Genomic DNA, 20,166 nt, shown 5'->3' with positions numbered 1-20,166 from the left:
TCATTCTTTAAAGTCGTTCACAGTTTCTCTCATGTAGTAATTCTATTGCATTTTTATGCTCACATAGTACAATCAAACCAGTATATACCCTCTCTTGGCACAGAACAAGAGAGACCAAAACCGAGCTGGATAGACAGAGGGAGAATGACAGCGGAAAAAGGAATCCGAAAAAATGAGCGTAGTTCGAACAGTTGAAAAAGCGTAGAATTTAGTCTCTCCGTACGTTTCGATCGGATTGCACACTCATTCGTTCGTCCGTCGTGTAAGTCGTTATTGGAAATTTGTGTGTTGTCCAAGTTTTGTGTGTTTGTACACAGTTCGTAGCTGTTGTTATGGTTTCATGTTGAACGGACAATTGACATTTGAAGCCGCCATTCAATTGCATTCCGTTTGCAGTGAACAAATAGAAATGCAACGGGAAACCGCTATTTAAGGTGTTTTCACTTTGCATCGTTTGTATAACAAGATTTTGTGTACCTTCTTGTGAAATTAGCCACGAGACGCCATCCCAAATGCGTTCAGTGTAAAAAAAACTTTAATTTTAGTGATAAAGCCAATTGATTGGCAGTTTTACTTGGAATAAAAACAAATCTTACTTGGAATAGCTGACGTTCGAAGAACGAGAAAATCGGTTAGTATTTTATCTGAAATGTGTGCCCTACTAATTAGCGTCGAAAATCATTTAGCTTACATAATAACCGCCGATAAACCTGTGAGAATTTTGTAATAAAACTTCACATTGTGAATGAAGGGAAAACTCGCATTTCAAAATACAAAATTCAAATAATCAAAAAGAATGAGTGCTTGAGATCCCTATGCGATTACGATATCTAATGAATGTTGTGTGGTAATTGATGTCAACGGTCTTAACTTATTATAATCTGACAGTCTTAACTGATTCAGGCCCCCCCAAAAAAAACATCAGATGCCGTATTGTGTAGTGTTATTTATCTGAAATGGTGTGGTGTTTGATTTAATGCAGGCAGAGTAAAACTAAAGCCAACATCTTATAAATTTCACGATCGCCCAAAAAAAATATGCGATCAGTACCACTTTAACCAAATATGTTCGCGTTATGATTTATTGAATGTATGTGTGTACGTTTAATTATAACCCATTCGATTTAATTCGATTGCACTCAACCACAAGAGAGAGAAAAACTCACGGAGATTTCGATGCGTTCCCCTTTTCTTTCATTTTTGAGTATCTGACGAATATTTTGTTTTCAACGTGCACGAAGTGCTCCGTCTCATGATCGGCGTTCACATCGGCAGTCAACTCGAATGTAGAGACGAAACTCGCTGAAAAATCCAGTTGAAAGAAGTAATTATAAGACGCACCGCTCAAGGCGCGAATAATATTTTTGAACCCGGCATCATTTCGATATGCATGATTTCATAGTTCGCGCCACAATTCTGTGCTTTGAAGCATTTTGCCACTTGAAACTCATAAATTTTTCTTTAGATTTTGTTCATTATTCCGAGAAGTTGTTCACAAACACGCATCGACGTGTACCGAAAATGTGTGTAGTTCTCTTTTTTTTACTTGAAAAAAAAAATTCAAAAGACTGTCAATCGGTTTTCTGAACACTTTGCACTCTCGATCGTTTATTTTTTTTCTCTTTCTCTCGTCATATTCGTAATTTCTTTTCTTTGTTTTTCTTTGCGACTAATTTTGGAAATGTGTTCCGTTGATGCGTGAAGAAAAGCGAAAAAAATGAGATGTGAGTTGAAACGACTTTTTTTTTGCCTCATGTGTGAGTCAGAGTACGAGAGAATAACAACGGCTCAAGAAAGTTGAACTAAAACGAAATGCGTACAATAACAATGATCATCAATCATGTATATCGTCAGCCGATGGATATCTTACGGCCCAAAAACCTAAACAAGCACCAATTCAATGTGTGATATTTGGATTTTATTTCATTTCATACTGCGCATTTCAACCTTGACATTTATCACAAGTGCGTGCTCGGATTCGATTTTTATGCCAAATTTTATGCCAATTTTTATTTGTTCCGCCTTTTGAATAAATTCAATTTCTTACACTCATTCTACATGTAAATTATGCACATGTTTTGAGAGAAAAAAAAATCAGATTGAGCTAGGGCACATGGCATTATGAAGTTTGCTGTGGTTGTTTGAACATTTTTGCCTGCCAACAATAAACATCAAGAGTTTTTTTTTCTACGAAATGCAAACGATTTGTCATCATTTTTAATGGGTTTAAGCCGTTTCAAGTCGAAGCAGTAATCAATTTTCTTTCGTTTGATTTCTGTTCATCAAATGTCAGCCAAATAATCATCATCGAAGCAATTTTGGTTTGTCATTTTACATTCGATTGTTATGTTTCTTCAGTATTGGACATTCGATTGTTCGAGTCGAAATAATAATTGTGGAAAAATCTCGCCAAAATTTCAAGCAATCTAGCTTCGACGGCTGAAAGCGTCATTCCCCAGTTCATTAAACGAAATGTTGTCTTTTCAAATGGATGAATGTGGTATGAGAAATGAACGACTTTACCACAATAAACAAATAAATTACACACAAAGATTGATGAGCTCTGAATGGAAACCTTCCTTACCTTAACAAAATCTATGGCTTTAATGTCTCTGTTCACAACGTTCATGCCTGCGACTGTGTGTTTGGAACATGGGATCGGAAGTGACAAATTATCAAAATGAAAGAAAAGTCCGATAAAAAGAAAGCATCGTCATCGCATTTGTTTCGTTGTTTGTTCGAATCAAATTCACCATTTGTATTCACTATATCCTGAATACAATTTTATTTCCGAAAATACTAATCATTAACAAAAATGAGCGGAGCCCAGCCTAATGCGATCATTGTTCGAGTCACGAAGGTAGTTTTTTTTAATGATTTATTTAAACGGAATAAGACATTTTGTTCGGCTAGAATTTTACTTTCGTTTGCAGAAACGAAATGCCACACCGAAAAAAGGGATGCAATTTTTTTTTGGAAATATCAAAAACGCATGCCAAATCATTTTCAATCCAAATCATTCGAAATTGAAGGGAAACACGTGAAATATTCGGTCAATTGATTCATTTCATTTTATCAAACAAAAATAGTTTGTTTTCGAACGAATAATTTTTTAAATGGAATGAGGTCGTGTCTTGGTGAAAATATCATAAATAATAATCAAACGAATGTAAATGAGCGTCCTACCTGCTGTTTGTTCGTTTACTGCACTGCCTTTAACCGAAAAACGATCGTTCGTTTGAACGGACCAGAAAAAAAAAACAAATAAACATTGGTTCCCATAACGAAATAGGTTTCCAGTACACACACAAATTACACCATGTGTACTCATAATTTATTGCCATGCAACTGCAATGTGTTTTTCTGCACTGGGTTTGGTGTTCTTTTTTTTCGGCGTCGTTTTTATGATCTTTCTCAACAGAACCGATTTACATATTTAATCATGTGCAATATACACCCAGAGCGCCGAAAAAAAAATATTTCCCATCTTTGTGTCACAGTCAGGTGTCAATAAAAAAAATTCAGTTTTTGCCGGCTCTTCAATTGCCCCAACAAACCTGAGAAAATGTGGTGCTAGCGAAAATGGAAAGAAAAACGAAAACAAACTTGCAACGACTGAGAGACAATTGCATAGACAAAAGGCCATAGCTTTAATCCCTGTAACATATACAATCGCACAAATTCTATTGATGAATTTGCAAAGGCCCAGTTTTTTTTTGTATTTCGAAAAGTCGAAAAAAATGTGGCTTGGGAAAATGTTCAACTTTTTCGACGTTTTCTATTGTTTCTGCCTATTTCTAAAGAAACAATATGTCGAAAAGGGAATCGAAGCAACCATTCCGATTCCTTCACCAGGGGAAGCGAATATTGCCGCAGCGACGAAACGCTTGCAATGCGAATAGCAACGAAAGAAAAGGAAACAAAAAGCAGAAGAAAAAACGAATCTACGACAAAGAAACACAACTGAGCCAAAGAGAAAAAAATACATTTTTAAAGTAAATAGCACAAAGAGAATGCACAATTTACCTCCGGTGCTCAATGCTTAGATTCTCCGCAGAGAGTATAGAAATAAGTTTGAAGGTACTTCAAAATAATTTCCCAACGCATTAAGGCTATGTAGCCTAGTGTTAGTACGCACACACATGCACACACACACACACACACGGCTGTTTGGTTTTTCAATGCATTACCGGCACAAACAAATACTCTTGAGTTGTCTTCATTGCTGAAATGGTTATTGAGTGCGTTAAATTCGATATTCCGTAGCCGTGAAAGGGCTCGACACAGAGAGCGAGCTAGTGTAAACGAACACTTGCACGCATATCGTGACACTCGGCGAATGAATGTGGAATGGAAAAAACATGGAAGAACGGAAAATTGACAATCATCATCGAGAGAGAAAAAATGAGCAAACTAGCGACAACGACAGCGTTGAAGAAGAGCCAGGCCAGCTTAAAGGGGAAAAAACAAGCAAAATGCATACATAAGAAATAACTCGAAGTTCATCTTCAATATTGTAGAAAAAATGAAACAGAAAAAAAGAGAAAAAACTCAAGTACTTGCAGTGTTGTAATTGTATTAAGCGAAAAGAAACAACACACACACACACACAAGCACGAAAAAAAACAAGAATGAACGAATTGTTTTATAAATGATTTCATTGAATAACTTAATAGCACTCTCACCGACATCCCGGCTTATAAACGACCAAGCCAGCGGAAAAAAGGAGCTAAAGAAATATTCTTTAAACAGTTTTTTCTTCTTCCTCTTTCCCCGCGATCACATTCAGATAATAGACGCATACCAACGACGATGGAGTGAGGTGAACATGGTTCAATGTGCGCTTCATTCAAACTGCACATCTTCATTGGCTTTGTCTATTGTCTCTCTCACACACACACACACACACACACAACTGATCCTTTTACACCGATCAACTGCTCATCCTGTGCGTATGGCCCTCTTTCAATTACCTCCTCTTCCGCGATTTGCCCTGCATCGTAATACCAAATGAGCATTGCCATCACCACACATAATGATTATAGAGGAATGCATCCGACGACGGTGTTCATTATCTTTTAATTAAATTTTATGTTCATGTCACAGTTTGTTTTTTCAATAGAAACACAGTTCACATACTCTTTTTTGTATGTGTAGCGTCGGTTGGTGATGGGACGCAATAATAAATTATTGTTGCTGGTCATTTTAATCGCATGAGATAATTGAAATAGCCAGCTAGTGGGCAGAAACAAGACAAAACCGAAATGCCGAAAACCAAATGGCTACAATTTGAATTGATTGAAATACTGGCACTCAAATATGCTGGCACTAAGTCGAAAACTATGCCATTTGAATAAACGTTTTAATCGCTTCGAACATTCACAGTCGATCAATGAATAACAACCAATAGAAAGAAGAAAAAAAAGATGACGTACGTAAAGAGCGCCAATGAAATGTAGACTTTTTGAATGGTGTGTTAAGTGTGAAAATGTGTACTATCATCGAAAATGTCTTCAAAATGAATGAAAACATCATCGGTGAAAAAAAGTTTTTTTTTCGTGGTTTTCCTTACAAATTGATCAACGGATAGCCAGTCTCAATGTCGACTCGAGTATCACAACACATTCAGTTAATCGTAATATTATCGGTGGTACAAACTTGTCGTTGGCATTTAATTGCATCGTGGGGAACGATCTAATTTTTATGGTTTTCCATTGTTTCATTCTATCAAAATGGTTTATCTCTTTCGAAATGGTATCATGCGGTGTTTTTACCATTAAAACGTAATGGTTGGCGACAATATTCAACATTCCCAAAGTGTTCATCATCCATTTTTGGGCCAGGCCTCATGGCTTGAGGCCGAAAAAATGTTGATTTGGTCACAGAAAGGAATTTCCAAAATGAGATTCCCTGAAGTTTCGTAAATTGACTTTTAAATGTTTGTGCTGTGATTGAAATAATGATATATATATCATTCATCTGGGGCTTTTCATTCAAATAAAGTGATTATGCCATTTTTTCTGAAAATTTCTTTACGCCTTTTACTGGCGTCGAAGGTGTCGACATTTCAATCGACGTGAAAATAAAAAAAAATTCACTCTCGCAAGATAGAACCACCGTTAGAATCTCATGAATATTTTAGATTATGCAATTGATAAATTCAGAAGAGGAAAGCCGAATATGTTTCTGGAAATAAAATGTAGAAGCCTATTGGACGATTAAAATGAAAAAAAAAAAGCCTAATCGAAATGTTTGATGATATGATAATGTCCCCGAACAGAATAGATAAATAACGCGAAAAATTTAAATCTCTTTTGATATGGTAAAAGAAGAACAGCGATTGAATCTATCTTGTTCAAATAACGAATAATCTAAACAAATAATTAAAAAAAAAGCCGAATCTTGCTCTAATCTCTGCAATATATTGGAAGATGGTACAAACAAAAGCCTAAATAAGCTGAGATTTAGTTTTTTTTCAGCTCCCATAGTGATTTCAGTAGTGATACGTCGACTTTCTGGCCGCCTAATTGATTCAAAGAGAGTCTTCCTTTCTATACACACATAGAAAAATATGATTCAAACGAGAAGAATTTGACTCATATTATTCGAAGATTATGTTTTTAATATTTCCGCCGACGATGAAACTCATACCGGAATATTGGTTTACGCCATCGGACCATATTCATCACAAATATAAAACCGCATGAGTTTTCGCATCAAACACCATCACATTATTAACAAAAAAATCCGAAAAAAAAATTTGAATAACAGAAGAGCCAATGTTTTGAACTGAAATTGATTTAGATGTATAAAAGATAGGCGGTCGATGACAGTGCAAGGAACTAATCTTCCATCTATTTTTGTTGGTGTTATTTTTGCATTTCTTTTATTTTCCCCACATCTATACAAATAGTTGTTTGGGAACCGAACGCCGTCCGATACGATTCGAGCATAGATTTACGATGACCGGTTCCATATTGAGTAATTAAATCGTAGAAAGATTCTGTGAAAGATAATTGATGTTGATTCAATGCAGTGATATGACTGATCGTGGCCGGTCGATCATGATGAGAATTTGCGCATGGTTTTTATGATACGTACATGGGAAAATAAACTACAAATAAATCGATTTACTCGGAACACAATGTAACGTTAAATGACTAATGATTTCCGTTCGCTAATGCGTACAAAGTTCATATTGTAAAGTTTCATAAACACTCCGAATCCGGCTTCTACTTCTCAAATAAAATGATTTTTTTCGTTTATAATATGATATTATAAAATACAGTCTTTATTGGTCATTCGTTGGAGGAAATCTGTGCTGAAGCACATTTTTTTTCTGTTGGAAGTGCATACTTCAGTGAGACGGCCCATCAAAACAAATGAAACGAACAATCAAGCGACTGTGGGCAGACATGATGTTGAATTGCAATGAAAGTAAAGTAGAGAAAATACAGAGGAAAAAATGTATCTTGTATCTATGGAGTCAAAAAGTCCATTAAATAACAACAACAGAGAAAAAAAAACCTCTTTGGTTTGCCAACTTGGATGCTGTGTGTGTGTACATTTTTAATTCATTGCTCAAGAATGACGTTGAGTGTACGTTGCTATTCAGACAAATTAGTAGGTTGGTTCCAATTTATTTTTTTCTTTCTCTCCTGAATCGACATCTCTTTTGGAAGCGTAAGAAAAAAAAACACTCGAATTTCAGATATGCAATCAAGTGTCGCGAGCCAAAGCAAAAAAACCCAAAGTCTGAAACGAAGTGATTTCGAATGCTTTTGATCACTTGCAACTAGACTAATAATTTCATTTTCTTCTCATCACGTCGAAATTCTAATGCTCTGGCGGTCTTTTGCATGGTACGGCATCATCGAAAGAGCCACACAAGGTATGGAAAAAGGGAAAGAAACAAAAAATCACATGAATAAATTCCATTCGATGCATAGACATGAAAAGCAAAAACAACATCTTTTACTATCGTTTTGTAAACACGTTCTCGTTTAGTTTCTCTCTCCTCTCCACGTTTTCTTTTGTTTTTCATTTGACCGTTGTGTCTGTGTGCGTGCGCCGAAGTAAACATAAGTGAACGAGCGAACGATCGATCGGAGCCAGCATAAGAACGAACACAAGATCAATGTGCCGAGATGTAATTCTGCGCTGAGCAACGTTCAACCGGTTTCTGTCTTCAATCGGTTTTATGCATCTCTTTCTCTTGTTTCGCGGCAATTTCTCAATGCCCGGCATTAGTATTCACTAAGACGTTGTGTGTTAGAGAGTCAGTCTCTCGAGTGCAGACTAGCAGCCCGCGCGCGCGCACCCGATTGATTTCATTCTGAACTAACAGCCAAGAGTGTGTATAGAATATTTTGTGCATGCCATAAAAGATAGCATGCCATAAACCCGAAGCAAAGCTATTTTGCGATCCGATGCCAATGTCGATCCGAGTAGAGGATCATTTAAAAGCCTAAGCTAATTTTTTTAGGCATTATAAGAGAAACAAGCCATCCTCTAAGTCAACGCTCAAAGTATGAAGATTACGCGTGTATCGACTCATTTTGATATTATGCTTCGTTCTTCTTTTTTCTTCATATTGGTTCGCTTTGACCATTGGACGTTTTGACGCTGAAATATTTTATGCGGTGTTTTTTTCCTCTCCTCTCCAAAGAACACTTTCCATCCACATCGTGGAAGAAAGACACAGAGAGAATGAATGACATAATTCTTTACAATCTCAAGAATTTCGTTATTCCGTGATAAAAGTGACTTTTGATTCGAACAAACCAATGAAGACAATATTCACGAAGAGGATCCATTAAACGTTTTAAAAGCCATCAAAATGCACTGCTTAACCATAAATCAAATCGACACCACAAAAATGCATCTGGAAAATGAGCAATTTTTCCCTTTTTTATTCGTTCTTCTCCACACAGACACACATCGAACGCTTAATGCTTATTTAATTAAAACGCTCAAAATTCCATTGGCAAACCCAATCTGGGTAGGAAGCTTACAATATGTGTCTCTGTGTGTATACATTGGCGTTTTGAAGTTTTTATTAATTGGAAGAATCATTTCACGATTTATGTATTGAAGAGCAATATTTTGATGGTTCGATTTGTGGTCATTTGGAAAATTTACGATCGAACGAACCGAAAAACCACTTAGCATATTACTAATGGACGACAGTGCTGCGAGCGCAGGGAATCATTGAGATAACGGTATTCGATTGAATTCACTATAAATTATCCGACGTAATCATCTTATACGTCGTTCATGTAAAATCAATGCATTGACGACCGATTTGTCTTTTTCTTCTGTTATGTCCAAGTTTTATTTTCGACAACTTTTCACGTCTTGTAGCGCAGAGTTCATTAAGCTGTGCGTTGTTCTGTTCTCGTGTTTTGAAGTTGTTCTGGGTCAAACAAACAATCGACGATTACATGAAAACAATAAACGTTCATCGCGTATATGTGTCGAGAGGGAATTTTTTCTTCTTCTCTTTGCTCAAGTGTTTTGATTTCCGACATGTTGCCGTTCGTCAACAAAGCATATCAAAATGGATTATTATCGGTGGAAGCTATTCGTACCCGTTGTGCTCATTGTTTGTTTCACCTGTTCTTAAGCATTGAATGCGACTTCCTTTTGGCCTTTGCTCGCAAACCTAACGGCATTCATCATACAAAGTTATTAAAAATTAACAAATGATGATGACGAACAAATGCAAAAGAAGAAAAATATACCTTATTTGCCGCAAGTGAAAGCAAATCAGCTTTGTCAATCGGTTGCGTGATTTCAAGCCAATCGCTAGCAATTGAAGTGGGTCAACAAAACTTTATATGCACATCCGCTGCTAAAAACTTGTGCAAAATTACAATCAAAAACATATTTTAAATTTTCATGTCTAAACGGTTTGCATACAAATTGTACGGCACAACCAATTTATATATGGTTACCATTTAGTCATAGGCAATTTATCATAAAGTTGATTTGTAAAACAAGTAAATGGCATTCTTTTGCATGTGAAAGAGATACGAACGCTTTTGTCTTAAGATCAAAATGAAATGCTGTTCCGAGATTGTTATTGAATGAGTTTCCTGCCGCCGCATCATATAATTAACGATAATGATGAAAGACAACAGAAGGAACGGCAAAAAAATCGATATCTCGTCGACAATTATTGGATATTCCAGCAAAATTATCGGGCCTGTCAATGGCTGTGAATGAACGTTCTTCAACCTCTTCTTTTGAGCTAGTTTCGTAGCAAAGCTGGAGTTCTATGAAGGACATCGATCCGATCCAATCGCTTATAATTATGTGCACGCATGTAATTGTAATGAGCATAGCTGTTAGGGCCGTTGTTCATTTATGCAGATCGATTTCTGCAATTTCTCAAACGAAACTAGAAACATGTTTTGCAACTTATAATTTTAGACACTCAAGAATGAAGGAAAGAAAAAAAACCTAGCACATCAACTTCCCTGCAATCAAACGGCAATTTCTCGCTTCTATCATTGAATTCTCTCTACGTTTTACACTCAATTTTCTTTCCACATAGAATGTTTGATACATCGCCTTATGTCAGTAAAGTCATTACACGTACGTTTGGTACGTGTTCATAGAGCTCAGCTGGATTTAGTGTCTGTGTGTATGCGATTCAAAGTACTGTTAGTTTTTGGTTTCAATGGAAGCAGTAGCATCACTTCTGGTTCGCTTGTCAAAATTATTAAAATATCACGCTTCTTCCGAGAATTGAACTTCTAAATGGAGAGCGTTAAACAATTATAACACGTTGTTAAACCCCGTTGGACGCACAGCCAATGTTATGTTCAGTTGAAAACCATTTTTTTTTGTTATGGCTATTGTTCTCAAACATTTAAACAGAGACACACTTTTGTATAGAAATCTTTTAATTACATTCTCTCTGATCTGATTTGGCTACCATTTCGCTGTCCCCATGAATAATCGAGGACACAATGACTCTCCATTTCCAAAATGAGAATCTAGATGAACGCTGGAGAGGAACGCGTGAAACAAAAGAAATTGATTTATGAAAGCAAATATAGAGTGCTTTTGTAAACAAAAGAAACCAAGTTAAGTACATCATTCGTCTGTTACATTAAGATTTCCTGTGATTTGACGAGGGTTTGCATTGCCGTAGGCAGCATTAGATATTGCACAATGTATGTTTGATCATCGATCAGCATTTTGATCGAAACAACATCGCAAATCATGGGAAACAACGATTATAGAGTTTACTGAAGATGACTCAATATGCGATTCTTCATTTTCTTTTCTTTCATTACGATCCAAAATGTTATGTACGAAGCGGGTATTAACAAGATCGCTCTAAAGATTTCGAGATAACTAAATCGGGACCGAAATGGTCTGTCGTTTGACTTAGATAGAGAGAAAAGGCAGTAAAAATGTATGGCTGTTCATGTTCATGTTGAAATGAGACTGACGTTTGAAAAAAACACTACAGGTAGAGAGATATATAGACGAAGCAATCCACGGAAGCTGTTAATATCGTTATGATCTATTCAAATGACTTCGAGTCTTCCATGTTACATGAAAATACGAGAGAGAGAGAGAGAGAGAGAGAGACAAAATAGTAATAGTAATTAAGCGTAATTTATTTAAATTGGAAAATTTTCTCACAATTTATCGGCAGCAAAACGGCTTAAGTTCACAGAACAAGCGGCTTATATTTTTAATTTGGGAAAAATGTAAATCAGTTACACGGCATGGAAAACAGAAACGCCAACGGAATGAAGGGAAGAAAGGAAGGAAAAGAGAAAAGAAATTCCATAGAAAAAAAAATTAGTAATATTTATCAAAAAATAGATTTTCATCATGTTTTCTTTTAATTTCTGATTGCTTTGCGTAAACTCCACTCGAAGTACAAAACAAGCTCAACGCTCATAAAAGTATCATCGTTTTGAAACGTATAAAAAACGGGTCCCATTAGAATAAGTAAAAAAAAATAGCTGAACAAAGTATAAACAAGAAATAATGGCTTTCATCAACGGGAAAACTTTTTGCGTTAGACATTGTTGTGAGATGGCTGGCACGCATCTCAATGTTTAGTAAACTTGTGCAGACTGTTTATTGGAGCATTGCCAGTATACTATAGTCAACGTCGCTTTAAACATGTAATTGATGGCAATTTAACCAAATATTATGATAATAAATTGTAATCAAGTGGCGCATGGCCACTGTAATTGGTGGCGAGTACGAATCGGTTTTTGCCTATCGTTCAATTTCAGTTCCATTTCAAGCGACACGCTCTGATCGACACATTTCAAACAGTGAATGCATAGCCAAATGTCGATCAATACCGAGAAAATTTATTATTGGCACGCGTCTGAATATGATCTCTTCCGCATTCTATTTTAAACGTACACAAGCGAACAAAACGATCGAACCATCATTTATTATTATCATTGTTGATGCAATCGACCGCTTGAAGAACAAATTAACGCCGATTTTAAACGCGTGATTTTTATGAAATGACCGATCAAGGGAGAGCAAGCGTTAAAACGATTTTCACAACACAGATGAGATGTATGCGTTTAAGTACCCGATATTATTGCCCGACCATTTGGTGGATTAGGAAAAACAATGCCCACAACAAATCGCCAACATTTACGTTTATCGTAGCGTTCAGCTCTCTTTGGTTCGTTGTTTATGTGAAGTAAACATCTTTGAAAACATCGTTTTATTTAAATTACACGATCCAGTGGTTTTTACTTTTTTTGGAGTCATTTAACCAAAAAGAAAAATTTACGCGTTTTTTTCTTCTGGAACTAAAAGCCATTTGGGATTTTTGTCCATTTTTTATCCATACATGTACGTTCTGTTGGAAGCCAAGAAACTCAAATCACAGTAGCATTTTATCGAGAATTTATGTAATCTGATGCCTGATTTTACTCGGTGCCCAGGCGATTTTTGTGATTTGTTCGCAATATGTCTACTTAATATGTTTGAATCACAAAAAGTTCACCCATTTTGGCACGTACCTATTCGTTCACAACCAGTTACATTTAGCTGGTTTTTTCTTTCGTTTCGTGTGAATCGATGATTTACTGTTAGTCAGAACGTCGATTGAAACCTTTATCACTAGAAACGTGACGTATTAAGTTCATTTCGTTCAACTTCAACACCAATTTGACGGTGAAACTTACCACTCGTTGGTGATTTCGTGCATTATTATTGGCAACTTGGCATTTTCACGCTTATTAGAAATTTTCTTCTAACGAATAGAAGATGAAAAAATCTGAACGGAGAAAAAATGAAATTTTTTTCATATATAAAAATCAAATTAGCATTTGAATCATGCACACAAAATAACTCGCGGCATCAAATTTTTCATGGATTTTTCGAATTTATTCCATATATTTCCACGTAAGATGTATGAGTGATAATCACGAAGCGACGCCAATAGAAACCATATGTGGTTGAAACGTTATAAATCTTCACTTTTTTTAGCATCACAAAATCGAATCGTAGGCTTTTGAAGTTTTTTCTAGTCGACATCGATACATACATACAGCGCGCAGGCATAAGTAATTGACACTAAACGAAGAAAACACGAAATTCACAGTGAAAACTGTATTTTTTGTTCGGTTTCTGTATATCACATACAAAAAAAGTACAAAGCGATGATTACTATGTGGTATCTATTTCATACTGAATTAAAATAAGCGAATTGCCGTCGCTTGTTTTTCTGAACAACGAAAACTAAAATCCAAATGAGGGCTAATTAAAACGAGATCGAACCTGCGCGAAGTGTTCGGTGTGTGTGTGTGTATTTTCTTTTTCTCCAACTCTTTATCTCACGTTTTCTCTTGTGAATTCTTGAAACAAAGATTTTAAATGTTTTTTTTTCTTTCTTTTCTCTTCATTTCAGAATACAGATCAGGCGGTTCGAGCATTGCATTTTTCGTGTGTGGATGGAAGAACACGCAGTCAAACAGCATAGCATTAAATAATAACCAACGTGACAGAGAAGCGAAATTGCAGAAGAACAAGAAGAGAAAAAAGTGCTTGAAAACAGGAAACAAGTACACAGAATAATATCAAAAGTAAAATAAAATGCTCCAGTTGTGACAGAAAAAAAAGTGCTGTGTGAAAGAGCCACGTAGTTTTTGTGATGGATATGAACAGAACAGAGCGAGCAAATTGATTGCGCGAAAAGAAAAAGAGTCTCAAGCCCGTCACCGGACATCAGAATCTACGCTCACTTGCGCGACCGATACAGAGCGCGCGATAAAGGAACTGAATCAGAAGAGGAGCAACCATCGCGTACAGCGATCGATAAATGTGTTGCTCTTGCTTGTCGTTGGTTTTTTTTCGCCGTCTTCTGCGCCATGCCACATTGGATTATATAAACAACATAAAACGTACGTTCGTTCTCTGAACATATTCAGCCGCTGCCATCATTCTCTTTCTACCTAAAGAACCGGATTTTTCTGAATGTTAAAATCTCAGTTGCGATATTTTTGTTTAGTACGCGGTCGTCGTCGTCGATGTTGTTGTCGCTTTCTCATTGAACATTCTGTTTTCGAAAGAAAAACAAAACCAACGACAAAATCGAAAATATCGTAAAAATTGACGGTAACATTGTGAAAGAGTTCAATTGCCAAATCGAAAAGCTAGCGAAAAAAAAATGTATTCTGAACAAAAATAAAAAAATGGGATATGTTGAAATGGTCGAAATGATTATTCCATTTTTGTGTATTTTCGAACATTAGCATAGCATCGCAGATTTAATTATTCCCATACAACGAAATGCCATTATGAACGATTTGAATGACCATTCAGATATTGTGCGCATTGAATCGAAATTTGTTCGATGACACGATAAATTAATTGAAAACATAATTCATTTGCATGCAAATTCATCATCATCAACGAGTTAAAAATAAAAAAAGACGACCCCATTCATGGACGTTATCGATAAAAACCGAACCGAAAAAAGAATAAATTGTGATTAAAATCTTATCGGTGTGAAACTACTAGCGTTCATTTGAAATAATCGAAAAGAGAGGTGTGTACGTGTGTGAGTTTTTACCGTGTGTTGAATATACGGAGGAAGAAGTAGTGAAAATTCTGGTTTTCCATTCGATGTCGCGAGTTTTAGTGCTGTAATCGCATCATAAAGTCTTTCAACATTAAACTGCCGTAGCAGAAGAAGTAGAAAAGATAGTCGAGATACATAACGACAATTCAATGAAGTTGACAATCGTGATAAGTTCCAGCTTTGCTGCGTCTTTAATTCCATGTGTGCGTTGATTTTATTATTTTTATTGCATAATCGTAATCGCTTGTGTTGTGGTGTGTTGCATTGGAATTTTAAATCACCAGCCAGTTCAAGTTCATTTGCATCGCTCGACCAAAGAAAAGTGTTTTTTATGTCAAGCAGCGAAAATTGAATATTACGCATCGTGATAATATAATCGCTGTGTAAGAAGTGGAGAGCAGCTTTTATTCTTCGTTCTGTTAAATTGAACAAACGCATCAACTCGCCGTGCGAAGCAATTGTGATGCATGTGAAAGGAGAATCAGAAAAAAAACGGTTTGCATCGAATGTATTTCTGGTTCTTGAAGTAATAACTTCGCATTCAATGGAATTGTAAATAACGCGAAGAAAAAACGAAATGTGTAATGCAAGAGAAAACGACGAGTGAATTGAGTGAAACAGCCGGTACGTGAACAAACCACAAGTAAAATTTGCTCGAAACAGTGTATCGCGTCGTGTCTTCACGGTAATATGTTGACAACGGCGATGATGATAATGACAGCGAATTGTGTGCGGTGCGCGCGCAAACTGAATTTCGAGCCAATGTTTCGTGTAAATGCAATCGGTTCGTGTGGCGTTCCTCGAAATCATTAAGATCGAATGTGAGAGAAAAAGAAAAAAAAAGCAGCTCGAAAAGACGGTTCACGTGTATAAAGTGCAGTGACTTCTGAACTTTAAGCATTTTTTTTTCAATTCTATTCGATTGGATGTTCAAAACCAAAAAGAAAAAAATACGTAGTGCTACCTCATTTGATGATACAAAAGAAAATATACTATAAACTTATATTGTGCATTGGTCATTGAAACCGACATTTGATAGCCAAATAAACGCGTAAATAACAGTGTGACATCTAAAAATACGAATATGTAACGTGTATTGTGCATGTGACCTATTGTTCTTTCTATCGCTGAGTGAGTGAATGAGAAAAAAAGAAGAAGAAGAATTTTCAAAAAGAAAGTGTAAAATTTTATTTGTGGCGAAGAAGAGAAATACAATTCAATTCGATGTTAAAACACGCGCCTTCCGGAAATGCGGCTAGTCAACAGCAGCAGCAGCAACAACAACAACAGCAACAACAACAGCAACAACAACAGCAACATCAGCAGCAGCAACAGCAGAAAAACCTACAGAACCAACAATCCCAAGCGTCTTCACATCAAATACAACATAATCACACACATAATCATCACCATATCTCACAAAATTTGTTGCTACACCCAAAACATCCACCTCCACCGCCCCCACAAATCCATGCCCGGCCAAATGTTATCGCAACAACACCAGCCACACGTGCTATACTCAATCGATCCATTCAACCGTTGAACGTATCGACCATTTCACATCAAACGGCACCGTCAATTGTTCTAACACCAAACAAACTGATTCCAAATGGACACGCAAACGGCGGCCTTCGCATTCCAACTACGATGCAAACCATTTTGAATACAACACCGTCCACATCATGTTCATCGCCACAAAATCACTGTAGTATACAATTGAATACAAAACATCAGCTTGGTGCTCGTGAAGCTCTAACTAGTCTCGGATTACTTTGTTTGGGTATGTGTCGTTCTTTCTTCAACATTTTGTTCGACATGGATTTTGGAAAATGGAAATTTTTTGTAACATTCAAAATATTTCTGTCTTTTCTTTTTATAGTTTCACTTTTGCTTGCGTTGCTATCGTTGATATTCTTACTGAAAATTTCACCGAATGGACGGGAACCACCACCGCCACCCGGCCCAATATCATCGGACGATTATATCATTGTTTACGATGTAACGCTTGCCCTATGCGCGCTCTCCCTATGTCTAAATCTTTGCTGTTTGCTGGTTTGCGCCATTCAATTTTTATTTGCTGTAAAATTGCTGCGTGCACCTGTCACACCTGGACGGTAAGTTTTTATTGGATCGTAGATACACAGACACATATACATACGCATACACATCACTACGTAAATTAAAAATGCAGCGGGCGATCTGCACATGCATATATCCAAACAAATGTGACCCAAATACAGTTTATTTTTAGATTGTGAATGAAGTGCATTGCTTCCCCTTGTGTCTCAGGTTGACGAAATAAAATGTAGCTCCGAATTCGACAGCACATTGTTATTGTGTTCTCTCATGCATTTATGCGATTCAAACATATGCCATAGGGGAAAGGTTCTCGTGCTCATTCACCTGAACGTAAACCACCGAAAACAAAACTACCAGATGAATTGAAATTACCCTAATTAAGAAGAGACACTTATTTCTAATGCTTATGTAAACTAGACAGATAGTTAATTGCATTAAAATTGCGTTCAATTCATGCAACTACTTATTATGGTTGTTCAAAAAAACGGAAGGACTGCTTTCCCATCGTATTTCCTTAATTTTATAAGATATTCCTAATCCACTTGAGCTTAGATGTGTCACAAATTTCGAGTGATCGTCATCACTTTTGATTTCAGCAACCTTCATTCTTTTCGCCGCTAAAGCGCTGACTTCAAATGAATTTTTTGTTGTTGTTTTCATTTAAGCAAATATTTCTGCACAATGAATAATGAGAATAAGCCGACGGCATTAGCACACCATGCTTTCTTCTATTGCTATGCCGCTTTTCCATATCAGATGGCATAGGTTTGGTGTGATCGTGTGTACAAAAATGTGAAAAAGAGAACAACGGAAGTGTTGTCGGTTCTTTGACATAATGAATTACTATGGTATCCATCGCATAAAACGTTATCAACATTATACTAACCTTATGTATATATTATGGCGAAAGAAGTGGACACCAAGTCATTGATAGAAAAAATAAAGAAAACAAAACCACTAAACCTGTATCGTGTACGAAACAAAAAGAAATGCTAAATCCAATTAATCCACAACCAAATCGGTTGCTCCGGTTTTATTGCACGACACTCGAGTGTAATCGGTGTTTGCAGTGTAAATACATGACGACGCTCATTTCATATGGATTCATATGTGACATGAATTTATTGTGCTGTGTTTTGCTTCTCATTACAAAATGCATTTAATTTGCCTAACAAGCATGGCAAAATGCAAAAAAAAAACGACAGAAAATAAATGAATTCCGCCAACGATGAGATTTAATCAGAATTTTCATTTTATTTTCGATGCCATTAATGACACTAGACACTAGAATCTAAAAAGCCACAAGCAAGTAGAGATGGTAGAAATTTTTTCAGTAAACATGTATTTACGGTCTGATGGATAACACTTTTACATTGTTCAAAATGATGTAACAACAAACGGAAGACGACACAAAGTCGTTTCAACTTTGTACGTCCAGACCGCACGCACATTTGTTCCCACATGAAACACTGATTCGCATTTTTGCAGTGTGGACACACATTAACATTTAATGCACTATTTTTCTTTCATTATCGCCGTAAATTCATTGTACATGCAAACATAATATGCAAATCTACTGGTAACATTTTGAATTCATTCCACATTCTAATCAATTTTTACAGTGGTAATAAGTATCTGCAGAAGTCCAGTGTGAGTCGTGTGTGTGCTGTTGGAGGCTTTTTCATTTCTATTCCAATATTCCTAACTGGTGAGTTGCTTTCTATCGATTTTTTCCGCACTTCGAATAAAGAATTGCTAACTAATTCTCGTTTATGTAATTTTCCGCCAAAATAGGAATCATTTTGTATACATTCACTCAATTCCATTCGACGCCGGCGATAATAACGAGCGTTTTGATTGGAGTTGGAATTGTATTTTGCGGTTGTGCGATGGTTCACAATGTATTCGTTTGGCAACGAGAAAAGACGATATGCGTTCGAAAAATGAACCCATTGAACTTAAGCATAACGGCAAATCAACAGCAAACGCAGCCACAGCATCAGCAGCATCAACAGCAACAGCATCAAACACATGCATTGCATACTCAACAACAACAACAACAACAAACACCGATCAGTACAATAAGTTCACCGCAACCAACTCATCCGCATCATTTGCCACATTCGCATTCCCATCATCTGTATCAAAACCATAACGGTGAGTATTTTCCGTGGTAAATTGAATTACTATCGACATTTGATCTAATTGAACCCGATTGAATTATTTTTTTCTTCTTCTTCGTTCCAGGTATCATCAATCCGGCGACCCATTTACACTTATTGAGCCATCACAATAACAATAACAACCCGATTCATGCCAATCATAATCATACGCCGTTGACGCATACATCACAGATAAGCCATACGACCCCAGTGACACCTTTGTCAGCCAATCACTCACACATCAGTTTCTTGCCAGGCCTGCGACCAGCTACAGCCACTCCACCCACACCAAAAACTCACGCCAATCCAAACAATAGCATTTTGATTGGGCGAGAGGTGAGTGGCTCTGTCACACCCGGGCGAATGTCTGGCACCCTAGACATAAGCAATGTTACATCGACTATATCACCACATGAATTGTCCACTTTAGTCTAAACGACGTCGACTCATTTGTCACTGATTTTAAGTCCAATTACTCACGTATCTTCTAAGTAGATTCTTTTAATTGTAGCCCAATAAGTGTCTTGTTTTATTCTCATCGAATTGACTTCATGGAAGATTTTTTTTTAAAGTTCGCATTCAATTTATTAATATTCCCGATTGAATATTATCATAGATTTATTGCTGTAAATATAGACCGATTTATCAAACATGCTTACGATACTGCCAGTGGCACAGTCGGCCACAGATTTTTACTGTCGTTCGAACGAAGTTTTTATCCCAACGTGTTCGGTCGACAAGAGAAAAAAAAAAACAATCGAAAAATGTAAAATTAGTACAACTAAGCGAAATTATAATAATTATTTATGTGAAATAAATATTATGAATTTTAAAACAGAAA

The 20,166-nt window shown here is 36.5% G+C and overlaps 1 protein-coding gene across 1 annotated transcript; it reads left to right on the top strand.

The window, feature by feature from the left end:
- Positions 1 to 210: 210 nt before the first annotated feature.
- LOC129580521 (uncharacterized) lies at positions 211 to 20,166 on the top strand. Its single transcript, XM_055471016.1, has 6 exons — positions 211 to 631; positions 13,912 to 16,864; positions 16,964 to 17,198; positions 18,786 to 18,871; positions 18,958 to 19,320; positions 19,411 to 20,166. The coding sequence occupies exons 2-6, from the start codon at positions 16,309 to 16,311 to the stop codon at positions 19,758 to 19,760; spliced, it is 1,590 nt and encodes a 529-aa protein (XP_055326991.1). The 5' UTR covers positions 211 to 631; positions 13,912 to 16,308; the 3' UTR covers positions 19,761 to 20,166.

Source organism: Sitodiplosis mosellana, unplaced genomic scaffold (genome assembly GCF_009176505.1).
Source record: "Sitodiplosis mosellana isolate CC-2019 unplaced genomic scaffold, AAFC_SMos_1.0 Smas_scaffold_1, whole genome shotgun sequence".
Lineage (NCBI taxonomy): Eukaryota > Metazoa > Arthropoda > Insecta > Diptera > Cecidomyiidae > Sitodiplosis > Sitodiplosis mosellana.
The sequence above is the reverse complement of the archived record's forward strand: the minus strand, read 5'-3'. Positions and strand labels throughout refer to the sequence as shown.